General features: G+C 43.0%; 1 protein-coding gene across 1 annotated transcript; it reads right to left on the reverse strand.

Annotated features, from left to right (window-relative positions):
• Positions 1-560: 560 nt before the first annotated feature.
• Positions 561-24,810, reverse strand: LOC119796603. Its single transcript, XM_038305230.1, has 6 exons — positions 24,771-24,810; positions 22,050-22,319; positions 17,282-17,584; positions 1,957-2,223; positions 872-1,120; positions 561-694 (listed from the first exon to the last, which is right to left on the reverse strand). Exons 1-6 carry the CDS (start codon positions 24,808-24,810, stop codon positions 561-563), a joined length of 1,263 nt encoding a protein of 420 aa, XP_038161158.1.

Consider the following 24,810-nt stretch of genomic DNA (forward strand, 5'->3'; position numbering starts at 1 on the left):
ATCATGCTGGGAATAAATAAGCAGTGATTACAAAGTCTGTCTTAGACTGTCTTGTAGGAAGGGTGTAAATAGATTCTTTAAGGAAAATAGTGATGGAGTGTTTTTATCTAGCTTGTGTCTTTTTCTTTTTAAAGTTTTGCTGCATCCTTAAACACTTACACAAACTCTGCAGCTGGAGTCTGAATCACAAGTACGAAGTTACCAATGGAAACATCAATCTATGATAACACTATTGAGGTTGAAAAAAAAAAACTGAATTTGTAAGAATAGGGTATAAATGAAGATCTGACCCTGAAACAAGAAGCTGTAGTTCTGACCTTCAGTCTGGTTTGTGTAGCTCTGACTCCTGCTCTCTGAGACCCTTGATCTAATAATTGATACAAACAGGTTGTTAAGGAAAAGTCAATTGAATTAATTTATGATGGTGAGATAAAAAAAATAAAAAATGTGACTAACTCACCTGATGCAGTATAGACCTGTGAACATTTTTTTTATTTTATTATTCATTATTTGTTTTTGTTGCAATAGTTAAAGCAGCTATAAGTTAAATAATTCATCGTTCATGAAAAGGTCTCACCCTTAGACCATCTGCAGCAACACAAAAAAATCAGGAGAATAATGAGAATGAGTCCAATAAATATTCCAGCGATCAGCAGCACAGGAAGTGAAGAGCTGACAGGACTGGTGAGAGGCACTGGAGAAAATAAATATTAGAAAGCCATGTTATTAATCTACAGATGTTATGTGATTGTAAACATGGACAGAAACCCACAGCACATTCACATTAACATTATTAGAGTTCACCTTATCCATAGATTAAACTTGAATGGTTTTCCTGAATAAAATCTATCAAATGTTTTCATCCTCTCACCTCTAACAGCCATCCAGCTCTGTGGTGACTCCTTTCCTGAATGTTCACACTTGTAGAAACCTTCATCTGACTTTGACACTGCAGAGATCTTCAGCTCCTCTCTGCTGTCATTGTGGATCAGTTTGTTATTGTGATAGAAAAACACATTGGAGAGAAGTTTTTGTTCTTTATCTCTGCAGCTCAGAGTAAAAGGATCTCCCTCAGTCACAGGATGGACAGGGCTCACCAGGATAATACCATTAATATCTTCTGTAAAACAATCAGAGAACATGAACATTTCATCAGAGATTGCTGGGATTAGAACTGTAAAAACCTTGAAAATATGCCTTTCCCTTCAGTTTGATCACTTTGAACAGAAGTTTTTATTTATAAACTGATCTACCAACACAAAGCATCACCCTGTGACCTCACTGGGATATCAGATTAAACACAGAATGGTTCCTAGAGCGACATTAATGGAGGCTGAGGATGTTCTTTTCACTTTTTATTTTCTAGATTTTATTGAGATTTCATCAACTGTTCATCTGAGAGAGGTCTCAGAAAGATGATCAATAGAGGACAACAAATAATCAGCTGTGTTGGAGAAGATAATATAATCCAGGATTTAGGTGAGAATAAGTTTCTATGAAGATAAAAATAGCAATAAAATAACATATAAAATATAAGAAATAAACAATGATGATTAACATCAGAATAAATCTGCAGCTCTGAAATTTAAAGCACTGATGGTTCAGAGCAGCTCTGAAACATTTATGGATCCATCAATATGATCATGTTATTAAACATATCGGACAGTTATACTATCTTATTTAGAAATGTTGAGGAACATTTTTCTCTAAAACTCAATGTGAATAGTAGCTATAGATGAGAAATTACTCTAAAACTGAGCAAAGATTATTTCGTTTTTAAACGTTTAACCTTGATGATAGAATTATATAGATGTGATGATTTAAGGAAAAATAATTTATCAAGAACACAAATATTAAAGTTAGAGGTTACAATTTGTACAAAAACATTAAATACACTGAAATGTGTTCATGTTGAAAATAAGAAGAGAAAGATAAACATGATAAATCATAACCTACCCTTTACAGTGATGTTGACGATGTTGCTGAAGAGTCCTGGTTCAGACTCACACCAGTACACTCCACTATGGTAGGAGCGTAAGCTGATGGTACATGTAGACCTGCTCATGTTCCTCCAGTAGAAGCAGTCATACAATAAACCTGTTTCTGTAATCCACTTCACTCTCCATTCAGCAGAGTTTCCCTCACAGCTCAGAGACACAGAGTCAGAGTTGAAGTGTTGAACTCTGTCAGGACTCACTGAGAGAGACGCTGCTGGATGAGGATCTGGAAAACAACACAGGATTTAGGCTCAAAGTCCAGCACAGAAACAACAGGTCGAAGGATTATTATGGATTTTCTGAACATCTTTAATAATTAAGATGAGTGCAGACATTTAAACAAAGTGATCAAACTGTCATATCTGTCCTTTAAATCCAATATTTAAGTGAATCTCAGACTGTACTTCCTGCAGAAACTCAGAAAGAACAACCTTCCACAGCAGCAGCTGATCATTTTCTATACCTCCATCCTTCAGTCTGTTTTATGTTCATCCATCTCTGTGGTTTGGTTCTTATCTACAAACAGGACCGGTCCAAAATGTATTGAATAATAAGCTTTGAAGAAAGGATAAGAGGCATATGTGGATCCCATAATCCAGGATCTACACAGGTCTAACCAATCAGTCGCATCAGGGGTGGCCAATGCTTGGCTAGAGATGGCTATATGGCTATGGCATTGCATACCTCCTTATATTTCCACCCCTTCCCACTCTTTACACATAGGACAGGATTGTGCAGGGCTTAAAGAGAAAATAATTTACCCGAAATCTTTTTAGTTTTCATAGATTTTTTTTAGCTTTTTAATCAAATCAGATCAATAAAACCTGCATCGCCTTCTTATTTATTGGACATAAAAAGTTTAAAACAACCACAAGAGTCTAAAGTTCTTTATTACTGTTTTAATCTGTGTTGGATTTGTGAAACTCAGATCATATTGGGGTTTTCTCTGGATTGTGTAAAGCCTTTAACAATGCTTTATAAAAAATACAATGAAAGAATTGCTATTTAAAGGTTATGAGAACATACTCAGGGGGAAATTTTTATAACAGAAGGAACATTAAAACTAAAATGGCTGAATAGGTCACCAAATACAAAGGACCTTGAGCAAAGGACAATTTAAGTAGTAATTTCATAAGCAATGTCTAAAGTGAGATTGAAATTTATTAAGAGTTAAGCCCCGGAAATTCTGCAACACATTGAGACCAAGATTAATCTCTACCAAAGTGTAGAGAAAAAATGAGCCACTGATCTGAAGCATATAAGCTCATCTGTGAAGCATGTTGGAGGTCATTTAATGAATAGTAGATTAATTTCATGCTATATATGGCAGCTTCTGGAAAAGGCTCAATAATATTTATTGATGGCCTAACTGATGATGGTATCAGCTCAATGAATCTTGAAATGTACAGAAACATTCTGTCTACTAATTTTCAGAAAAATGCATCCAAACTAATCAGGAAGCATTTTTTATAATCCAGCAGGACAATGACCCAAAGCACACTGCTAACAAATCAAAGGACTTCATCAGGGGAAAAAGTGGAAAGTTTTAGAAATGCCAGTCATTCACCAGATCTTAACCCAATAGATCATGCATATAACCTCCTGAAGAGAAGACTTAGGGGGAAACCCACAAAACAAACAATAACTAGAATAAACTGCAAAAAAAACAAACTGGAATAGCATCAAAAAAGAAGAAGAAAATTTTGGATGATGGTGTGTATGAATACAATTTACTGGATAAAATTGTTTTAGTAAAATAGTTTTAGACGTACAGTATATTTAAAGAATACTGAACAGACTGACTTGTTTTTAAAATATGATGCATAAAAATAGAAAGCGGTGATCTGAAATTTTAAAGATTTGTCTGATAAAGACTATTATAAATCTGATTAATATTTAAAATTTTATTGAATTCTTAGTTAAAGATGACAGTCGATACCAAGCATTCATATTAATATTCTCAGAAAACAATGATGGCTACAGATCAAACATCAGCACCGAAACATAAACGAATTGGAAGATCGTAGAGAGACATCTTTCTCATAATCAACTTTAAAAAGGGGTCAAGGGCCCAAATAACCTGAGCTACCTGATGAAGAATCTTCCCAAACAGTGGTGCCTACAGCAATGTTTCATAGGGCTGGCCAAATGGGACCACTAAAAATCTTGGGGTGGCACAATGAAACTAAAAGCCATGATTTCAGTGTTTAAATCTACTATTGTGGCAAACCTGTCTGTAGAAATCATAATGACTTAAGTAAACACCTACTCATATCTTAGTTTATTGTGGGATTTTTCATGTTACGTCATTGGCTGTGCATAACAGGATGAAATGCTAAAATGATACTACTGCAATTTACACTGGTGAGTGAGGTGGCCAGGGCATTGCACCTGGCCACCTCTTGGTGGTGCCACTGTTGCCAAATGGTTCCCAAACTCTGCTAATGCCTGCTAGAGGCTAATGAAATGTCACCGACTTTGGTGGTAACAGGAGGCCTGTATCCACGGTAAGCCTCGTCACCCTCGTCTGCTGATCGTCAACTGGCTCTGGTATATGGACAGAGATGGCATTCTCAAAGAGTCTAGGAAGCATTCCTCGGAGGTGGCCAAAATTCAGCTCAAGTTTGCTGTGAATTACAGTGAGACCATCGTCAAGAGTCGTAAAGCATGTATTAGAGTGATGTATGAAGCACGTGTAAGAGGATCACAATCTTTCCTCCTGTTTCCAACGAACAAACAACAAACTTACAAAAAAAATGCAGACTATATGTTTGATGAAGTAAGCTAGGCAGAAAACTTCATCTCGACTTTGAAAATATAACCAGTGGTATCTTGGAGGAGAAGTGGTATCTTTATGAAAGTGTCTGAATGTTCTCATCTCATTGAAAACTTTTGTCAAACATATTCTTATAATAACAATTAAATAGTAAATGGAGTGTACCTGTACACACTAAGGCTAGACCCAGTAGGAATATTAGTTTACCCTTTGTCATATTTAGTGTTTTGTGTTTTATATGACTTACAGTGTCTGTAATTTGTACTACCCTTAAGGAATTGATGCGGAGGGAACTCGATCAGCTCCTACGCCGTACATGCTCCCGGCGAGGGGAAACAAATTCTGGCGGGGATAACTACCTTGGCACAACACCAGTCAGGTATGTAAAAGGCTGCATGCGGGCTACTCAGGAATATTCATCAATGGAAAACAATGACTTATGGGGACATAGAATTCATGACTTTGACATTGATCTGGACCCCGATAGCCACTTGTGGAACGATATTGGTAGGACTTGCAAATATTATACTGAGGATGAATTTAATTTACATTTTCATTTATGTGGTGGTAGAGGCTTATCTTTTGTTCATTTTAATGTTAGAAGCCTTTATGCTAATTCCAGTAACACTAATGATTAGTTGAATACACTTGCCTGCCAATATAAAAGAAATGCTCTATTCGAAACATGGCATAATAATGAGAAAGTCTCAAATTTTGAAATAGATCGATACAACTTGTATTATACAAACAGCCTAGGACAGGTGTGGCTTTGTATTTTTGATAATATTTTGAAATGCAAAGTTACTGAAACAATGTATATTGCTATAGATGGAATTTTGGAATTTTTGGACTGTTGAAATTGAGATGAAGAAGGGTAGGAATGTGACTGCTGCGTGCATTTACAGAACACAAGATTAAAATGTCGATGCTTTTCAGAATAGTTTTGAAAGTTTAGTGGATATCCAGAACAGACTTCAGTAAAGATTTTTTGAATCCTTATAAATCCAAAGTCACCTCTGATTTCTTTGGTGCATTATTTTCATGGTCACTTTATCCAATGATTTCACATCCAAGCAGAATCACCACTTCTTCTATTGCACTAATTGACAATATTTTCATAAACGATGTAGATCATATTGTCCAAAGTGGCTTGTTAGTAGCTGACATTAGCAATCACTTCCCTGTTTCCCTTTTTTTTTTTTTTTTTTACAGCGTCCTGTCTGGCAATGTGGCAATAAGAATAATTGTCTTGATGCCAAAAAGGGGCCCAACAGATTTTGCTTTCACAAGTGGAGCAGTACGGCTATCGCCATAGTGATCCGCTTATGTGGACACATAAGACATGAACATATAAGAATACGGGCTTTCTGTATGGAAGTGAATCTCTAAGTACCTGGAACCAAGCACCTGTAGTTGTTTGTGAGAGAGCACATAAAATGTATCCAAAGAAAAAATGCTCAATAGTGCTTGTGAAAAGCCAAATACCCACCCCCCCAGATGCCCCAAACCCAAGATGCCCAAAGGGATCCCCAGAGCAAAGGCGCCCATGAGGGGCCAACCCGGGAAATCCGCCTACCCACCAAGGGAAGAGGAGAGATGGCACCGTGGAAGTATCCCAGTTGCCATAATGCTAAAGCCCCCAGTGTCATGATGGGTATCAGAATTAAGCCCAAGATGCAGAACACACACGGAGGAGGCAGGGAAAAAGTTCAAATGTTTATTAAAGGTTCTGAACACGAGAGAATAAACAGTTCTGAGAATGTTTCACTGAAGTATTGACTGGGACTGGAGACTGTTGATTAGCAGAGTTCATTGGAAGCTAAGCGTCTAGCTTCAGGCTTAGCATGGCAGACCTTGATCTGAGCTTCCAGCTCATTGCAGAGAACAGGGAATATCCACATAGGATTGCTCAGGCTGAGCTTCCAGCTCATTGCAGAGAACAGGGAATATTCACAAAGGAATCTTCAGGGTGAGCTTCCAGCTAATTGCAGAGAACAACAGGGAATATCCACATAGGTTTCTTCAGAGTGGTTCCACATAGGAACCTTCAGGTTGGCTCACCAGGGCAGATTAGCAGGTTAAGCTCTCCTAGAGCTTCAGGCTTGAGACTGGTTTCCTGTGATGCAGCTCTCCCAGAGCTTCAGACCAGAGACAGGGTTCCAGTGAGGCAGCTCTTCCTGAGCTTCAGACCAGAGACAGGTTTCCTGTGAGGCACAGACAAAGGAGAGATTAGAATCAGATCTCACACTAGAGACAACCAAGAGTCAATCTGTAACAGAGGCTTAGGAAGCTAACCAACTAAGATCATCACTGCGGCGTGGAAGCAAGGTCTGGCAGGAGTTTATAAAGGGGAGGTCTCCTGATGAGTAGATAGAAATCAGGTGTGCTGGAAGGTTCCAGCTCCAGAAGACCCACGGCGCACTCTGCTGGAGACAGGGGGTAATCTCCAGATCCCAACAGTAACTCCAGTCCTTAAAAGAAAATAACAAAGAGCAGAAGAGGATCCTCGGCGCCCTCTGATGGGCAAGCCTGAGGATCCCAACAGAGCCCCCCCCCTCAAGGGCGGATTCCAGACGCCCCCTGAAAAAGTCCAAAAAATAAACAAAAAACAACCCACCCAGGGTGGGCGGAGGGGGCACTAAGGCAAGGAGGGCCAGGAACAACAAAAAACAGTCCAGAAAACAAAAAACAACCCACCCAGAGTGGGCGAAGGGGAAAACAAGCCAGGAGGGCAAAAACAAAAACAGAGTCCAGAACAGAAAACGATCCACTTACGGTGGATGAAAACAACAAAAACCCCCGAAAATTTCTTGTGCAACGTCTCAGGTGGCCGGTCGTGGGACCGGCAGCAGGACTGAGTCTCAGGTGGCCGGCCGAGGGACCGGCAGCGGGACAGAGTCTCAGGTGGCCGGCCGAGGGATCGGCAGCGGGACAGAGTCTCAGGTGGCCTGCCGTGGGGCCGGCAGCGGGACACAGTCTCAGGTGGCCTGCCGTGGGGCCGGCAGCGGGGCCGGAGGCGAAGCAGATGCTCAGGAGGTCGACCGTTGGGACGGAGGCGAGACCGATTCTCAGGGGGTCTACCGCTGGGCCGGAAGCGAGACAGATGCTCAGGAGGCCGACCGCAGGGCTGGAGAAGAAGCAGCGTCTTAGGGGGACCACCGCCGGGCCGGAGGCATAGCAGAGGTTCTGGAGGCCGGCCGAGGATCCGGCAACGGAGCAGAGTCTTAGGTGGCCGGCTGCGGGGTCGGAGGCGAAGCTGACGCTCTGGGGGTCTGCCGCAGGGTCGGCGGCGAAGCTGACGCTCCGGGGGTCTGCTGCGGGGCCGGAGGCGAAACCGACACTTTGGGGGCCGGCCGTGGGGCCGGAGGCGAAGCAGCTTCTCAGGAGGATGACGCCCAACCTTCAGTAGGTACCCCCACGGGGTACCCCGTCCCCTCTTCGGCGGCTCAGGAACAGGCTCTGTGGCGACCGCTGACTGCGGCTCTGGAGGAAGCTCTGAGGAGACCGCCGACTGCGGCGCTGGAACAGTCTCTGAGGAGACCGCCGACAGCAGCCCTCGGACTGGAACAGGGGGGCCCGCCGATTGCGGCTCTGGGTCTGGAACAGGGGAGCCCGCCGATTGCGGCTCCGGGTCTAGAACAGGGGAGCCCGCCGATTGCGGCTCCGGCTCTGGAACAGGGGAGCCCGCCGATTGCGGCTCCGGGTCTGGAACAGTGGAGCCCGCCGATTCCGGCTCCGGGTCTGGAACAGGGGAGCCCGCCGATTGCGGCTCTGGATCTGGAACAGGGGAGCCCGCCGATTGCGGCTCCGGATCTGGAACAGGGGAGCCCGCCGATTGCGGCTCCCGGTCTAGAACAGGGGAGCCCGCCAATTGCGGCTCCGGGTCTGGAACAGGGGAGCCCGCCGATTGCGGCTCCGGGTCTGGAACAGTGGAGCCCGCCGATTGCGGCTCCGGGTTTGGAACAGGGAAGCCCGCCGATTGCGGCTCCGGATCTGAAACAGGGGAGCCCGCGGATTGCGGCTCCGGATCTGGAACAGGGGAGCCCGCCGATTGCGGCTCTGGATCTGGAACAGGGGAGCCCGCCGATTGCGGCTCCGGATCTGGAACAGGGGAGCCCGCCGATTGCCGCTCCCGGTCAGGAACAGGGGCGACCACCAACTGTGGCTCCCGGTCAGTAACAGGGGCGACCACCGACTGTGGTTCCACCTCAGGAACTGGAGAAACCACCGACTGTGGTTCCACCTCAGGAACAGGGGAAGCCAACGATGGATGCACATGTTCAGTCTCTGAGGTGGCTTGAAGCGTCTGTAGAGGGCTCTTGGCGGTTTGTGGCCCCTGCTGAGAGGCTCTTGGAGGCATATTATCACCAACTCCAAATTCTGAAGCCCTCATAAGTTTAAGCTCAGGGGTCTCTGGATGGCACAGGGCAGGCTCAGGGGTCTCTGGACGGCACAGAGCAGACTCAGGGGTTTCTAGATGGCACAGAGCTGACTCAGGGGTCTCTAGACGGCACAGAGCTGACCCAGGGGTCTCTAGACGGCCGGAGCTGATTTAAGGCGACGCCGTTTCTTACGCCGAGGGGTCTTTGGAGCTAAACAAACAGGATTACCGGCTGATTCAGGCAAAAGATTAACTGGTTGAAAGATAAGAGTTCCAGAATGGATTACTGGTTCAGAGGCTAAAAAATCAGGCATGGGGTCAGGTTTAAGACTAACTGGGTTATTTTCTGGTTCTGGAACTGGATCTGACTGGCGTGGAGCTGAATGTGGTGGCTTGAAGGGGAAGATATCCTCTCTATCCCCATAAAAATAATTCCAGAGATCTGACTCATGGATGAGGGGAGCTCCTACGCTTCGGGGTGAAAATACTGGACCTATCTTAAGTTTCTTAGTGGATGGAGAAATATGACGATCATGTAAATGAGAGCTGAGACTAACCTGGCGCAGAAGGGAACTGGAATCCTGAGTCTGATGCTGGACGGGTCTGGATCTGGTTTGCAGTGCTATATCTAGCCCTCTAGCTAGCTCTATGAGGTCCTCCAAGTTAGCTGGCTCAGCGTAAAATGAAAGCTTGTTTCTGACGGGTTCATTCAGAGCTAAGAGATAAGCGGTCTTGAGTGCAGACTCGTTCCACCCGGAAACGGCTGCTTTTCCCTGGAACTCGGAAGAAAACTCGGCAACGGATCTATTACCCTGTTTAGATTCAAAAAGTCCACTCGAAACACAGGATTTATTTGTGACCTGATTAAAGGTCCTTTCAAACTCCTGGAGGAATTTTTCGTATGTATAGTTAACTCTAGTTTTAGGCGGAAATCTGGTCTCCGCCCATTCAAGGGCTTCCCCGGACAGAAAAGAAACGACAAAAGCTATCCTATCCTTGTCATAAAGAAAACTAGACTCATGAAATCCAAAAAATAACTGACACTGAAATAGAAATCTCCTGAGCTTACTTGGATTGCCGGAAAATCTCTCAGGCACAGAAGGGCTGAGTGAAGAAAACGACGGGCTGGGTTCTGACCAGAAAGGAAGGTTATTATCTTGACTTGGAAGTGACGTCATTGTTGGTGACCTAGGAGACGGAAATGAATTCGGAGCAGGACGTGCCGCTGACGTGGCGTTAGCATTATCCAAGTAGCTAGCGAGTGTTTGATTCTGCTGTAACTCACGGAGGGTTTGTGTATGTCCATGGATCTGAGCGTCCCGTTCCTCAATCCAACGACGGAGGTGATCTGCTGGGCTTTGTGTTTGGCCGCAGTGTTCTGTCATGATGGGTATCAGAATTAAGCCCAAGATGCAGAACACACACGGAGGAGGCAGGGAAAAAGTTCAAATGTTTATTAAAGGTTCTGAACACGAGAGAATAAACAGTTCTGAGAATGTTTCACTGAAGTATTGACTGGGACTGGAGACTGTTGATTAGCAGAGTTCATTGGAAGCTAAGCGTCTAGCTTCAGGCTTAGCATGGCAGACCTTGATCTGAGCTTCCAGCTCATTGCAGAGAACAGGGAATATCCACATAGGATTGCTCAGGCTGAGCTTCCAGCTCATTGCAGAGAACAGGGAATATTCACAAAGGAATCTTCAGGGTGAGCTTCCAGCTAATTGCAGAGAACAACAGGGAATATCCACATAGGATTCTTCAGAGTTGTTCCACATAGGAACCTTCAGGTTGGCTCACCAGGGCAGATTAGCAAGTTAAGCTCTCCTAGAGCTTCAGGCTTGAGACTGGTTTCCTGTGATGCAGCTCTCCCAGAGCTTCAGACCAGAGACAGGGTTCCAGTGAGGCAGCTCTTCCTGAGCTTCAGACCAGAGACTGGTTTCCAGAGAGGTAGCTCTTCCTGAGCTTCAGACCAGAGACAGGTTTCCTGTGAGGCACAGACAAAGGAGAGATTAGAATCAGATCTCACACTAGAGACAACCAAGAGTCAATCTGTAACAGAGGCTTAGGAAGCTAACCAACTAAGATCATCACTGCGGCGTGGAAGCAAGGTCTGGCAGGAGTTTATAAAGGCGAGGTCTCCTGATGAGTAGATAGAAATCAGGTGTGCTGGAAGGTTCCAGCTCCAGAAGACCCACGGCGCACTCTGCTGGAGACAGGGGGTAATCTCCAGATCCCAACAGTAACTCCAGTCCTTAAAAGAAAATAACAAAGAGCAGAAGAGGATCCTCGGCGCCCTCTGATGGGCAAGCCTGAGGATCCCAACACCCAGGGGCCGCATGGACGAGGCTGTGGGCTCCGCTGGCAGCCAACCACCCCGAAGTGGAATTGGCGATGGGCTCCAGGGATACGAGGCCAGAGGGGCACCTCGCCCCCCGGCGGGAGCCCCGAACATGCTCTGAGGGGCCAGGAGGGAGCAGTTAAGACCCAAACCTGACAAGTAGAAAAATATATATAAAAGATATACAGTCTAAATCATAACTTCCCACCCTATTTCCCCCACTTGCAGCACACAGACTCTGTGTGGACGCACATTTTAACATCCAATGATCCCAGGACTGAGGACCCAGCGGCGCCTTTGCCTGGTCCCGGGATTACCGGATGACCCAGTAGGTGAACCCTGGGGAGGGGAGCGGTGTCACCGCCACACTAACCCATCTAGTTCCTGCTTCGGACCCGGACTCACATTCAGCACCTGGACCAGACGACCCCCGGCACAAGCCCCCCAGGGCCAACATGTCCTGTCCTCACATGAACCCTTCCTAACCCTTCTTACCCTAGCCACCTCTCCCCCCACCCCTTTTTGGGGAGAGCAGAAATGTCAGCCCTGGCACCAGCAGGCCACCGAGGCCCTGCAACAAACCCCTGCCTACACCACAGACCAGGTGGCCCGCTCTTCTTCCAGGCCACAGACTCCAGGTGGCAACCAGAGAACAGGGATGTGAAAGAGACCCTATCCTCCCTGCTCCCGCTGAAATGGTGTGTTGTTCTCGAATGTAATTAAAACTGGGAGTACCAAAGGGGGTGACCGGCAAAGTCCACCCCCCCTCTGGAAGGTTTCTGGTGCCAGTGCAACAACCCAAAACCCTCAAAGTCTAAATGCGAGACGAGGCCCAAACAATAAGCCCCCCCAGGTGTCCTTACCCCCCAGACATTGCCCCACATAGATGTGTGTTCTGAAACTGTTGTTAATGAAATGATCTAAAATGCAAAATAAAATTGGGGTGGGGGACGTCATCAGAAGAATGGACCCTCCAGTAACAACCCCCTCCCCAAGGTCCTACATGTGTGGCAGTGTGATGGAGCAGGAGAGGCAGGAGTCCGGGGATAGGAAGTCCAGGGAGCCAGCTACAGTACTGGCTACAATAGGCACCCCAGAGAGGGGGGCAGGACCCGCGAGCCAACAGCTCACCAGGGCCAACTCAACCACTATTATTATTTTGGAGGATGTCAGAATTATTCCAGATGGGTGTACGACTGCATAGGATAAGTGATGACTTTGTAATTTTAAGAAACTCCCACCATGCTGTCAGGGAAGAGCTGATGTTAATATTTTTAAAGCATGAATGCTGTTTTATATTTGATCTAATAAACGGCAAACCTGAAATTATGATATTACTACATATTTCCTGTTCTGTGTCTATCCAGAGCTCATCTAAAGGATTATGTTTTATCCATTTAGAGATGTATTGTAGTCTATTTGCTAAGTAGTAGCTTTGGAAGTTAGGCAGATGTAGTCCCCCTCTATCTTTAGTTTTCCATAGTGTCTTTAAGGTGATACGAGGGGGTTTATCTTTCCAAAGAAATTTAGAGATGCTTTCACTTTCTTTTTATTTTTAGCCTGCAAAACATGAGAGCTTAAATCAGTCCACATACTTCAGTCACAACTGAGGAAATGATTAATGGATTTAGAAGTGAACTTTAAAAGCAAGACTGGTATGAGGTTTATGCAGCTGATGTAAGTGAGGCCTAAAGATCTTTTTTAAACATTTGTCACTTTATAACAAACATATAACAAAGAGTGTCCAATGAAGCTTTCTAAAATGAAAAAACTTGGTTTACTAAAGGAATACTTAGAGCATGCCAAATGAAAAACTAACTGTATAAAAACCAATAAAAAACGGATTCCTGACAGTAAGATCAAATACAGAGCATTTAACAATAAATTAACCACTATTATAAAAAATGCAGAGAAGGACTGTTATAACAGAAAACTGAGAGAAAATTATAGAAACATGAAAGCAACATGGAATGTATTTAATAAAGTAATAAAACCTGACTCTAGACAAGAAAATATACCAGATCATTTCACTGAGCATGATGTTGTGCATAATAACAGCAAAATTAGTGCTAATGAATTTAACTTGGGACTTAACATGGGAGCCAATATTGAAAATTGCATCAATGTAACTAGCGGAATTAAAATATATGAAATGGAAAGCAGAATTATGAAGTCCTTTTATAATGGAGAGATAAGCGAATATGATATCAAATCTATTGTAAACAGATGAAATACAAAACCTCCATAGACAGTGATGGACTAGACATGACGATTATTGAAAGAACTACTGACTGCATTGTTAAACCATTGATTTTCATTTGTAATCTGTCAACACAAACTTGTTCAAAAATGGGGACAAGCATGCATTTAACAATTACAGATCAGTGCAACTGATCTCACTGTTTTGTAAAGTCATTGAGAAATGGTTTTCTCAAAAATTAACAAACTTTTTAGATAAACATCAATTAATCACTGAAAAACAGTTTGGATTCCCTTCACAAAGATCAAGAAGCCTTGCGCTTATTGACTCCATAAATCACGAGATTGTTGGGATGTCACATTGCTGAAGAATCAAGTTGATTAAAGCCCATTAGATTCCTCTGCTGTTAGCATCAGACTGATCTAATATTCTCCCGAGAATCGACCCAGTTTTGAGACAAACTTGTGTGAAGCCGACATCTGAAGCTGCTTTCCCATTTCCCCTCACCTGGACTGCAAAGCATTTCACAGCAAAACCTTTCTTTAATCAATCTGATGCTTTAAATGAGATGCCAAGCTTGGGTGAGATAGTTAAGTCAGGTTTTGCAAAGCTTTGATTTGAACTTTGGGACTCTTTATGCTGATGTTTCATTTGAACGGGTTTGAAAAGAGCTCTGGTTTAATTGTTTGAATGAATGTGGTGTGACTAGCTGCTAGTGACTTTTGTGTTTCTTTCATCTTGCTCTTCTTGTCTTTCTTTCCTGAGGGTAGTGTAATAGAGGATCTGTCTCTGTTTAACTGTATGCAATCACATGGTTTGGGTGGCCATTTATGAGTTCTTAAATCTATTGTCTGCCGTTTTTGTAGTCCAACCTACTTATTTTGTGATAGGAGCGGCCCTTTAATGAGTTATACGAGCTAAGATACACCCACCTTTGTAGTCCAACCCTCCCCTCCAGGTCACATGATAGGGTCAGCCATTTTGTGATTCACACTCCCCAGTAGATTTCCAGTGTTGTTCCTCCCCCTTTCACCACATGACAGGGTTCAACCATCTTGCTTATTACTCAAGATTTTGCTGTGCCACACTGCTATTTTGTTAATACATTTGTAAACATTAACCATTTTTAGCTTTTGCTGCTACTCCACTCGGACACCATTGAATGTTTTGACATTTAGCCTACCTTGGACAATCCCAGAGGCCAGTAAAAAAGACTCTTGGAACTCAAAAAACAGGTTAAATGTTTTGTTGTTTGTCGATGGCACCAGTATATTTCAATCAGGCAGTTATTTGTCGGAGTTATTGGGAAGAATTGGAGAAGAAATATTAAATGTGCAAAATTGGTTTAACAAATATAAGTTATCTTTAAACTGGGACTAAACATACTATATGATTTTCAGGAGTCACAGCAAAATTGATAATGTGAAAATTACAATTGATAGACACAGTAAAAAAGAGTGAGGAAGTTTAGTTTCTGGTGTTGTTTGAGATAAAAATTTAAACTGGAAAACATATACTGAAACGTCAGCAAAAGTATTGGCATTTTATATAAAGTTAGGGACTTGTTTGATTGTAACTCCTTGAATATGCTATACTCCTCAATAACTCTCCCATATTTCAGTTATTGAACTGAGGTCTGGGGTAGGGCTGGGCGATATAGAAAAAAAGCTTATCGATAAAAAAAAATGCATATTGATCGATATCGATAATTATTTAAAAGATTTGAAACCATATTTTATGTGCAGCTCTGCCTGGACTTTTTATAATATTGCTAAATGATATAATTTTAATAAAAAACACAAACACAGACTTCGAATTAAATCTTTATTTAACCAACTTTTTTAACCATAACATAATTGTTTAAAAAAAAAATAACTTAAGAGACCTGGGTTATGTTATTAAATACTGACAAAGAATAAACTAAAGTGACCAGAAAAGTGACCAAAATAAATATAACAAATAAATAAATGCCCCCCCACCGCCGCCCCCGTTTCCTGCTTTAACCTGAGTTTTTACTTTGAAGTTGCTGGCCCCTCAGCATTTTTCTCTCAATTGTTAGAACTATGTGGGAAACTGCCCAGAACTGAATATATATATATATATATATATATATATATATATATATATATATATATATATATATATATTTTTTTTTTCCCGAAATTCCCGAAGATTCCTCAGAGGAGAGCCGCGTCGGGGATTACACAGCTTGTACTCCTGCGGCTGTGAGCGGCTGAGATGATAAAAAAAAAAAAGTTGGTTGTGTTATCAGACTTCGTTTTCACTGGTTCCCGACACATTTTACAGATGATTGTGGTTTGTTTTTTGTCCGACTTGCCATGACCGAAATACTGCCAGACTGCCGAACTACAAAAACCCTTGTTTGGAACAGTTTCCTCCGACTCTCCTTGCTGCGACATCTTCATGTACTCTGTGTTGTGGTTTGAGAGGGCGGCGCTTGGTGAGGGCATGCCTGGGTCCGCGATTGTGATTGGTTGGGAGGAAGCAGTGACTAGCATAAACCTACATGCTAGGCTACAGTGAGAAGGAAGGAAAACTGCGTTTCTTTTTTATCGAACTTTTATCGACCCTCTTTTTTTCTATTGCGCCACACGTCTATCGATCGATGTATATCGTTATTGAATTATCGCCCAGCCCTAGTCTGGGGTAACACATATACCAGTTCCACTGAGCCCTTGTTCCTGCTGCAAAAAAGAGCAAATAGAATTATTAATATGAAGGGTGACAGAGATTATGAATGAAAAATCTGTAATTATAAGATGAATGATGCTGAATGATGCTGATTTTGTTTTGTGACCTGGTGTGGAATGATGTGAAATCTCATAGATTTTTTTTCCCATCAATCCATCCATTTTCTGACACGCTTATCCCAAGCATGGGTCACAAAGAGTGGTGGTGCCTATCTCCAGCTGTCTAAGGGGGAGAGGCAGGGTAAAGTCATGTTATTGGACTGTGAGAGGAAGCCGGAGTACCCACGCAGGCTCAAGGAGAACATGCAAACTCCATGCAAAAAAACCCCAGGCTGGGAATCAAACCCTGAGCCTTCTTGCTGCAAGGCAGCACTGCTGGCCATTGCTTCACTGAGCAGCACGTATTGACGCTCAAAAGATAAAAATAACAGAATTTTAGCTTTAGTTTTTTGAAAAATATTTCATGTGAAAAGAGGCCCATTAGAATACATTTCTATACAAACAGTAAGAAATCTTTATACAAAAGAGTGGTAAAAGATGGGAAATTCTAAGACATAAAACAAGACTTGGAAAACAAGACAAATATCTGTTGTTTTTGCCCTAAATTTAGGACTGAATAGATTTGCTGTACAATATTAAATTGTTAGAACCAATGCTAACTGAGGTGTGCGTCCATCAAGACAAATTCCAATGTCATTGGCATCTAAGCAAAAGTTAGTGTTTTTTGGTCCACTGAGCAGTGGGTAGCACTTGAGTTGTGTGTTTATAGGAACAGATAATATAAGAATTATCTTCCCTCTGTTACTTTTTGTTCATGTATGGATAAACAAACAACTACAGCTCCTAGTTATTTATAGCATAACGAGAAAAAGACTGACCTGCAGACCAGAAAAACTTAACTTCACTGTAAGCAGTTAAATCTACTGGATCTCCTCTTCCTCCTCTGCACACATATCCTGCTGTGTGAGTTTGTCCATGAAGGATGTAGGAGTTCTGTTCAGTTCTGCTGGAGATATTAGGCAGCAGCTCTAAGCTGTAGGATCTGGATGATAACTCAGGAACAGCTTTATACCAGAAGAACCTCCATCCGGCAGACTGAGGTTCAACCTCACAGCTCAGAGTCACTGAGGCTCCAGGACTCAGCCATGATGGAGACACAGAGAGGACAGGGAGAAGGTCACCTGTTGGAATCATTAGGCAGCATCAGCACTATGATGGAGGAATGTGACTTTGATTGAAATGTTAGATCCTAAAATTCATTATTAATGTAATGTGGGTTTGGAGTAAATTAAATAGAAACAATGTTGTGATACCAACATTTAATCAACATTAATTCAATGGTAGTTTAACATAAGTTAACATAAGTGTATTATAACTATATATATATATATATATATATATATATATATATATATATATATATATATATATATATATATATATATATATATCGATTCCCGGCATGGACATCCAGGTGGACCCTTAGTGCTTAGTGGCCTACCTCATGCATGAGTGAAACCGCAAATACAAGAGCCATACCGGCTCGGACGTCGCCCGGGTTAACAACATCCGTGTCAGCTGCTAGGGAACCAGGGCAACTTGATGACAAATTGGCTACTGGAACAAGACATAGATGGACTAGAGCAGGAAACTTGGAACTGATGAAATGCTACTAAACAAGCGACCCCAGTGAGAGAGGTTACATGCAGAGATTATGGGAGATTTGGCAGCTTCAAAATCCATCATCGACACTGACAAAGAAAAAACTACTAACTCAGTGTTCTAACATCCGCAAACGGCAGCTCCTATCACAACTAGAAATTGATGAGGTACAACTGACATGCTGCGGCAAGGGGGAGTCAGGACAACAGGTCAATAGGGAGATATAATCATCATCATCCCAACACTCAGAGATTGGGTCCCCAGCCTCAACAACAACAACAAGCCCACTAAACGTAAGGGCGGCTGACCTACGATCATAACCAAACTGGACCCCCTAGTATGATGACCAGGACTGCCAAGGCTAAGTGACAGAGTACCCTCTGAAAGTCTTCTAGAAGATGTAAATGCAGCGCTACATACTATCCCTACTAAAGACATAACTGAGACCGATGAGCTGACCTACGCCACAGCTACAGTTATCCTAGAGATACTTGGCTATAAGATAAACATCACAGGCCACAAAGCAGAGCATTATCCCCCATGGAGGAGAAGGCTGGAAGCCAAGGTCAAGGCAACACGAAGAGAGGTTAGTCAGCTCTCAGACCTGCAGAAAGGTGTAGGGAAGAGGTTACCAAAGTACAAGCTGTCGATTCCTGAGGCTCTAGAAACTGCCAAACAAAGACTCACCACCCTGGCGACCCACCTAAAGAGATACAAGGGAGATGTAGAAGCCAGGAGAATAAACCAGGTGTTCTCCACCAACCCATCCAAAGTGTACTCACAGTGACAGGGTAATAATTCAAAATCAGATCCACCCAGGGCTGAGACTGAACAGTACTGGAGGAACATATGGGAGAAGGAGGCATGCTCACCAATGCACAGTGGCTAGAGGATCTAAGAACAGATCACAGCAATCTCCCAGAAAAAGAACAAGTTACCGTAACAACAGCAGACGTCCAAGAAAGAGTGGCAGGTATGAAGAGCTGGACAGCACCAGGCCCTGACATGATCCACACCTACTGGCTGAAAAAACTAACCACAATTCATGCATGCCTTGCAGCACAAATGAACCAACTGCTGATGGATGGGACCCACCCAGAATGGTTAACCCAAGGACAGACAATTCTGATCATGAAGGATCCCCAGAAGGGAACTATCCCATCTAACTACCAGCCAATAACTTGCCTATGTACAACATGGAAGCTCCTGTCAGGCATCATAGCGGCTAAGATGAGTAGGCACATGGCTCAATACATGCACCCTTCCCAGAAGGGAATAGGCAGTAACACCAGAGGAGCCAAGCACCAGCTACTAGTGGATAGAGCAGTCACTCAAGACTGTAAGACCAGTCAGACAAATCTGTGCACTGCCTGGATTGACTAAAACAAAGCCTACAACTCAATGCCACATACATGGATACTGGAATGCTTGGAAATGTACAAGATCAACAGGACACCAAAGCCTTCATCAAGAACTCAATGAAGCTGTGGAAAACAACTCTGGCATATACCAGGGCGATGCGCTATCCCCACTGCTGTTCTGCATAGGCCTGAACCCTCTCAGCCAGATCATCACAAAGACTGGCTACGGATACCAATGCCGAAGTGGAACAATCATCAGTCACCTCCTCTACATGGATGACATCAAGCTGTATGCCAGGAGTGAGCGAGACATCGACTCACTGATCCACACTACCAGGATTTACAGCAACGACATTGGGATGTCATTCGGACTGGACTAGTGCGGTCGCATGGTCTCAAAGAGAGGGAAGATGATCAGAACCGAGGGGGTTGAACTACCAGAAGGCCACATTACAGATGTGCAGGACAGTTACAAATACCTTTGGGTGCCACAGGCTAACGGAAATCACGAGGAGATGGCAAGAAAGACTGCCACAGCTAAATACCTACAAAGAGTAAGGCAGGTCCTGAAAAGTCAGCTGAATGGGAAAAACAAGATCCAAGCCATCAACACATATGCCCTACCAGTCATCAGATACCCCGCTGGTATAATAAACTGGCCAAAGGAGGAGATAGAGGCCACTGACATCAAGACAAGAAAGCTCCTCACAATGCATGGAGGGTTCCACCCCAAATCCAGCACCCTGAGACTGTATACCAAGCGTAGCGAGGGAGGCCGAGGGCTAGTGAGTGTCAAGACCACTGTCCAGGATGAAACAACTAAGACCCAGGAGTACATCAGAAAGATGGCCCCCAAAGACAAATGGCTTGGTGAATACCTCAGGCAGGAGAAAACCGAAAGCAAGGACAAGAAAGAGGAAGGAGAACCCTCATGGAGGGACAAGCCACTGCACGGCATATACCACAGACAAATAGAAGAAGTGGCTGATATCAAAAAATCCTACCAGTGGCTGGAAAAGGCTGGACTGAAGGACAGCACAGAGGCACTAATCATGGCAGCACAAGAACAGGCACTCAGTACAAGATCAATAGAGGCCAGGGTCTACCACACCAGGCAGGACCCCCGATGTAGACTGTGCAAAGATGCCTCTGAAACAATACAGCACATAACAGCAGGGTGTAAAATGCAGGCAGGAAGTGCATACATGGAACGCCACAACCAGGTAGCTGTCATAGTGTACAGGAACATCTGCCATGAGTATGGGCTGGAAGTCCCAAGGTCAAAATGGAAGACACCTCCTAAGGTAGTTGAGAATGACCGAGCTAAGATCCTATGGGACTTCAAGATCCAGACTGACAAACAGGTGATGGCTAACCAACCAGACATCGTGTTGATCGACAAACAGCAGAAGAAGGCAGTAGTGATAGATGTGGCAATCCCAATCGACAGTAACATCAAGAAGAAAGAACACGAGAAGCTTGAGAAATACCAAGGGCTCAAAGAGGAGCTAGAAAAGATGTGGAAAGTAAGAGCAGCAGTGGTGCCAGTGGTAATTGGAGCACTGGGGGCTGTGACCCCCAAACTGGGAGAGTGGCTACAGCAGATCCCAGGCAAAACATCAGAAGTCTCTGTCCAGAAGAGCGCAGTCCTAGGAACAGCTAAGATACTGCGCAGAACCCTCAAACTCCCAGGCCTCTGGTAGAGGACCCGAGCTTGAGGATGACACATACCACCCCACGAGGGTTGAGAAAACAGTTTTTTTTTTTTTATATATATATATATATATATATATATATATATATATATATATATATATATATATATATATATATATATATATATATATATATATATTTAAAAAAGGACATTTCAGTAATTTTTGTAGCAGGAGATGTAACTGATTTCAGCTTTTCTGAAACCTTTTTCCTCAGAGTTTATCAAATTGAGAGTATTAGAAAAATCACCTTTTAGTAAGAATTTTAAAAATGCTTTGTTATAGTCATGAGGAACTTGTTTTGGTAATAAAATTCTACACACCGACAGCAAACACACAGCTGACATGAATCATTTCAGGAATATTTAAGTTGGAATAAAGAAAAACAAATAGTGTAGGAATGTTATGATAATAGAGATGAATACTCCAATTAATGCAAAGAAGAGCACCATGGCTTTAATGATTGAAGCTTAAAATTCCCCTCATTCCCCTATATGCTTAAAATTAGACTTTGTTCTTCTGGAGAACCTGTTTCCTTTAGGTTTATTATGACTCAAGCTATTTAGGAGATAATGATAAAATACAGAAATCTAAAATCCTACATAAAACAATGAATAATTTAATTAAATAGAGGTGAACGGTATTGGACTAGAAAAACATCACAACTATATTTAGAAAATTAAATAAAAGGATCAAACTTTTATCTTAAATCTGTTATCAGCATGAATCATTAAACGATTTGATACAGTCTTTCTATCTTCATGTATTTTTTTTGTTATTTTAAGTACTGTATGTTCAGTTTTCTGACACCATTATGAAATCATTTTAGGTTTCCAAATAAGATACTCAACCACTTAGCAAATTTGAAATATTTTTTTATTTCAATGATGAACAGAAACTAAACTTACCAGTTTTCCACACAGAGACCTTATTGCTGTTTTTAGTGTAGAAATCTGGATTTCCTCTTTCTCCTCTGCAGCTGTACACACCTCCCTCTGAGACTCTGAGGACTCCATCTGGTTCATTGTTTCTGATTAAATGAGCCGCATGATCCTCTACCTCCTGTCTGAACCAGTCAAACTTCCATCCAGCAGAGCTAGACACAGAGCAGTTCAGTGTTATACTGCCCCCTGCTGGTATGATCGTTTCTTTTGCCGTCAGTTTGGCTCTTGGTTTTTCTGCAATTGAGTGAAAAAGAAAAACAAGTACATGTGAAAAATATATCGTGTAATGTAATGAGTAAAGTGTTTTCTCACACTAAATCTCGGATTAAGCTACTAGAATAAATGTGACGTATGATCCTTTGAGATTTTAAAGCCACAATTAATGTAAACAATGGATCAAGTTTTTGTTGACCAACATATATTTTTTCATATTTTGTATAGTAAATCCAATTTATAGTTTATCTGACTTACATAATTACGCAATTAAGAGCATCTGTTGTTTTTATTTTAAAATTATAAACAATACTGGCTTTACAATGTTATTTGTGCTCGTCTTGTTCCCGATAATATTCACAGAAAAATATTGCTGTTCAATTAAGGAAAATATTTTTTATCCAATGTTTTCCCAAAAAGGTGAGTAAAGTCAGAACATTTTGTAAACTGTTCTGTACTGTTTTGGAAAACTGGACTGGAAATTGGCTTTGCCGTTAAAAGCCCACATCAGAGGTACAATAGCGAAAGTTATATATCTGTTTTATATATATATATATATATATATATATATATATATATATATATATATATATATATATATATATATATATATATATAAACTGTTTTCTCACCCCTCGTGGGGTGGTATGTGTCATCCTCAAGCTCGGGTCCTCTACCAGAGGCCTGGGAATTTGACGGTTCTGCGCAGTATCTTAGCTGTTCTGGACAGAGACCTCTGATGTTTTACCTGGAATCTGCTGCCAGTTTGGGGGTCACAGTCCCCAGTGCTCCAATTACCACTGGCACCACTGCTGCTCTTACTTTACACATCTTTTCTAGCTCCTCCTTCAGCCCTTGGTATTTCTCAAGCTTCTCGTGTTCTTTCTTCTTGATGTTACTGTCGCTTGGGATTGCCACATCTACCACTACTGCCTTCTTCTGCTGTTTGTCGATCAACACAATGTCTGGTTGATTAGCCATCACCTGTTTGTCAGTCTGGATCTTGAAGTCCCATAGGATCTTAGCTCGGTCATTCTCAACTACCTTAGGAGGTGTCTTCCATTTTGACCTTGGGACTTCCAGCCCATACTCATGGCAGATGTTCCTGTACACTATGACAGCTACCTGGTTGTGGCATTCCATGTATGCACTTCCTGCCTGTATTTTACACCCTGCTGTTATGTGCTGTATTGTTTCAGAGGCATCTTTGCACAGTCTGCATCGGGGGTCCTGCCTGGTGTGGTAGACCCTGGCCTCTATTGATCTTGTACTGAGTGCCTGTTCTTGTGCTGCCATGATTAGTGCCTCTGTGCTGTCCTTCAGTCCAGCCTTTTCCAGCCACTAGTAGGATTTTTTGATATCAGCCACTTCTTCTATTTGTCTGTGGTATACGCCGTGCAGCGGCTTGTCCCTCCATGATGGTTCTCCTTCCTCTTTCTTGTCCTCACTTTCGGTTTTCTCCTGCCTAAGGTATTCACCAAGCCATTTGTCTTTGGGGGCCATCTTTCTGATGTACTCCTGGATCTTAGTTGTTTCATCCTGGACAGTGGTCTTGACACTCACTAGCCCTCGGCCTCCCCCACTACGCTTGGTATACAGTGTCAGAGTGCTGGATTTGGGGTGGAACCCTCCATGCATTGTGAGGAGCTTTCTCGTCTTGATGTCAGTAGCCTCTATCTCCTCCTTTGGCCAGTTTATAATACCAGCGGGGTATCTGATGACTGGTAGGGCATATGTGTTGATGGCTTGGATCTTGTTTTTTCCAATTAAGCTGACTTTTCAGGACCTGCCTTACTCTTTGTAGGTATTTAGCTGTGGCAGTCTTTCTTGCCATCTCCTCGCGGTTTCCGTTAGCCTGTGGCACCCCAAGGTATTTGTAGCTGTCCTGCACATCTGTAATGTGGCCTTCTGGTAGTTCAACCCCCTCGGTTCTGATCATCTTCCCTCTCTTTGAGACCATGCGACCGCACTTGTCCAGTCCGAATGACATCCCAATGTCGTTGCTGTAGATCCTGGTAGTGTGGATCAGTGAGTCGATGTCTTGCTCACTCCTGGCATACAGCTTGATGTCATCCATGTAGAGGAGGTGACTGATGATTGTTCCACTTCGGAATTGGTATCCGTAGCCAGTCTTTGTGATGACCTGGCTGAGGGGGTTCAAGCCTATGCAGAACAGAAGCGGGGATAGTGCATCACCCTGGTATATGCCGCACTTGATGGTGACTTGTGCTATTGGCTTTGCATTGGCTTCCAGACTTGTTTTCCACAGCTTCATTGAGTTTTTGATGAAGGCTATTAGAGTCCTGTTGATCTTGTACATTTCCAAGCATTCCAGTATCCATGTATGTGGCATTGAGTCATAGGCTTTCTTATAGTCAATCCAGGCAGTGCACAGATTTGTCTGCCTGGTTTTACAGTCTTGAGTGACTGCTCTATCCCCTAGTAGCTGGTGCTTGGCTCCTCTGGTGTTACTGCCTATTCCCTTTTGGAAAGGGTGCATGTATTGAGCCAT

Source organism: Cyprinodon tularosa, unplaced genomic scaffold, assembly GCF_016077235.1.
Source record: "Cyprinodon tularosa strain WSP-4 unplaced genomic scaffold, ASM1607723v1 ctg553, whole genome shotgun sequence".
Classification (NCBI taxonomy): Eukaryota; Metazoa; Chordata; class Actinopteri; order Cyprinodontiformes; family Cyprinodontidae; genus Cyprinodon; species Cyprinodon tularosa.

Excerpts from the sequence above, each read along its gene's own strand:
- LOC119796603 (XM_038305230.1), bottom strand. The coding sequence starts at position 24,810 with ATGGCTCAATACATGCACCCTTTCCAAAAGGGAATAGGCA. Across the intron at positions 22,320-24,770 it reads TTTCCAAAAGGGAATAGGCA|AAAAACCAAGAGCCAAACTG; the intron begins GTAACACCAGAG and ends ACTCAATTGCAG. Across the intron at positions 2,224-17,281 it reads TAAGTTTTTCTGGTCTGCAG|ATCCTCATCCAGCAGCGTCT; the intron begins GTCAGTCTTTTT and ends GTTGTTTTCCAG.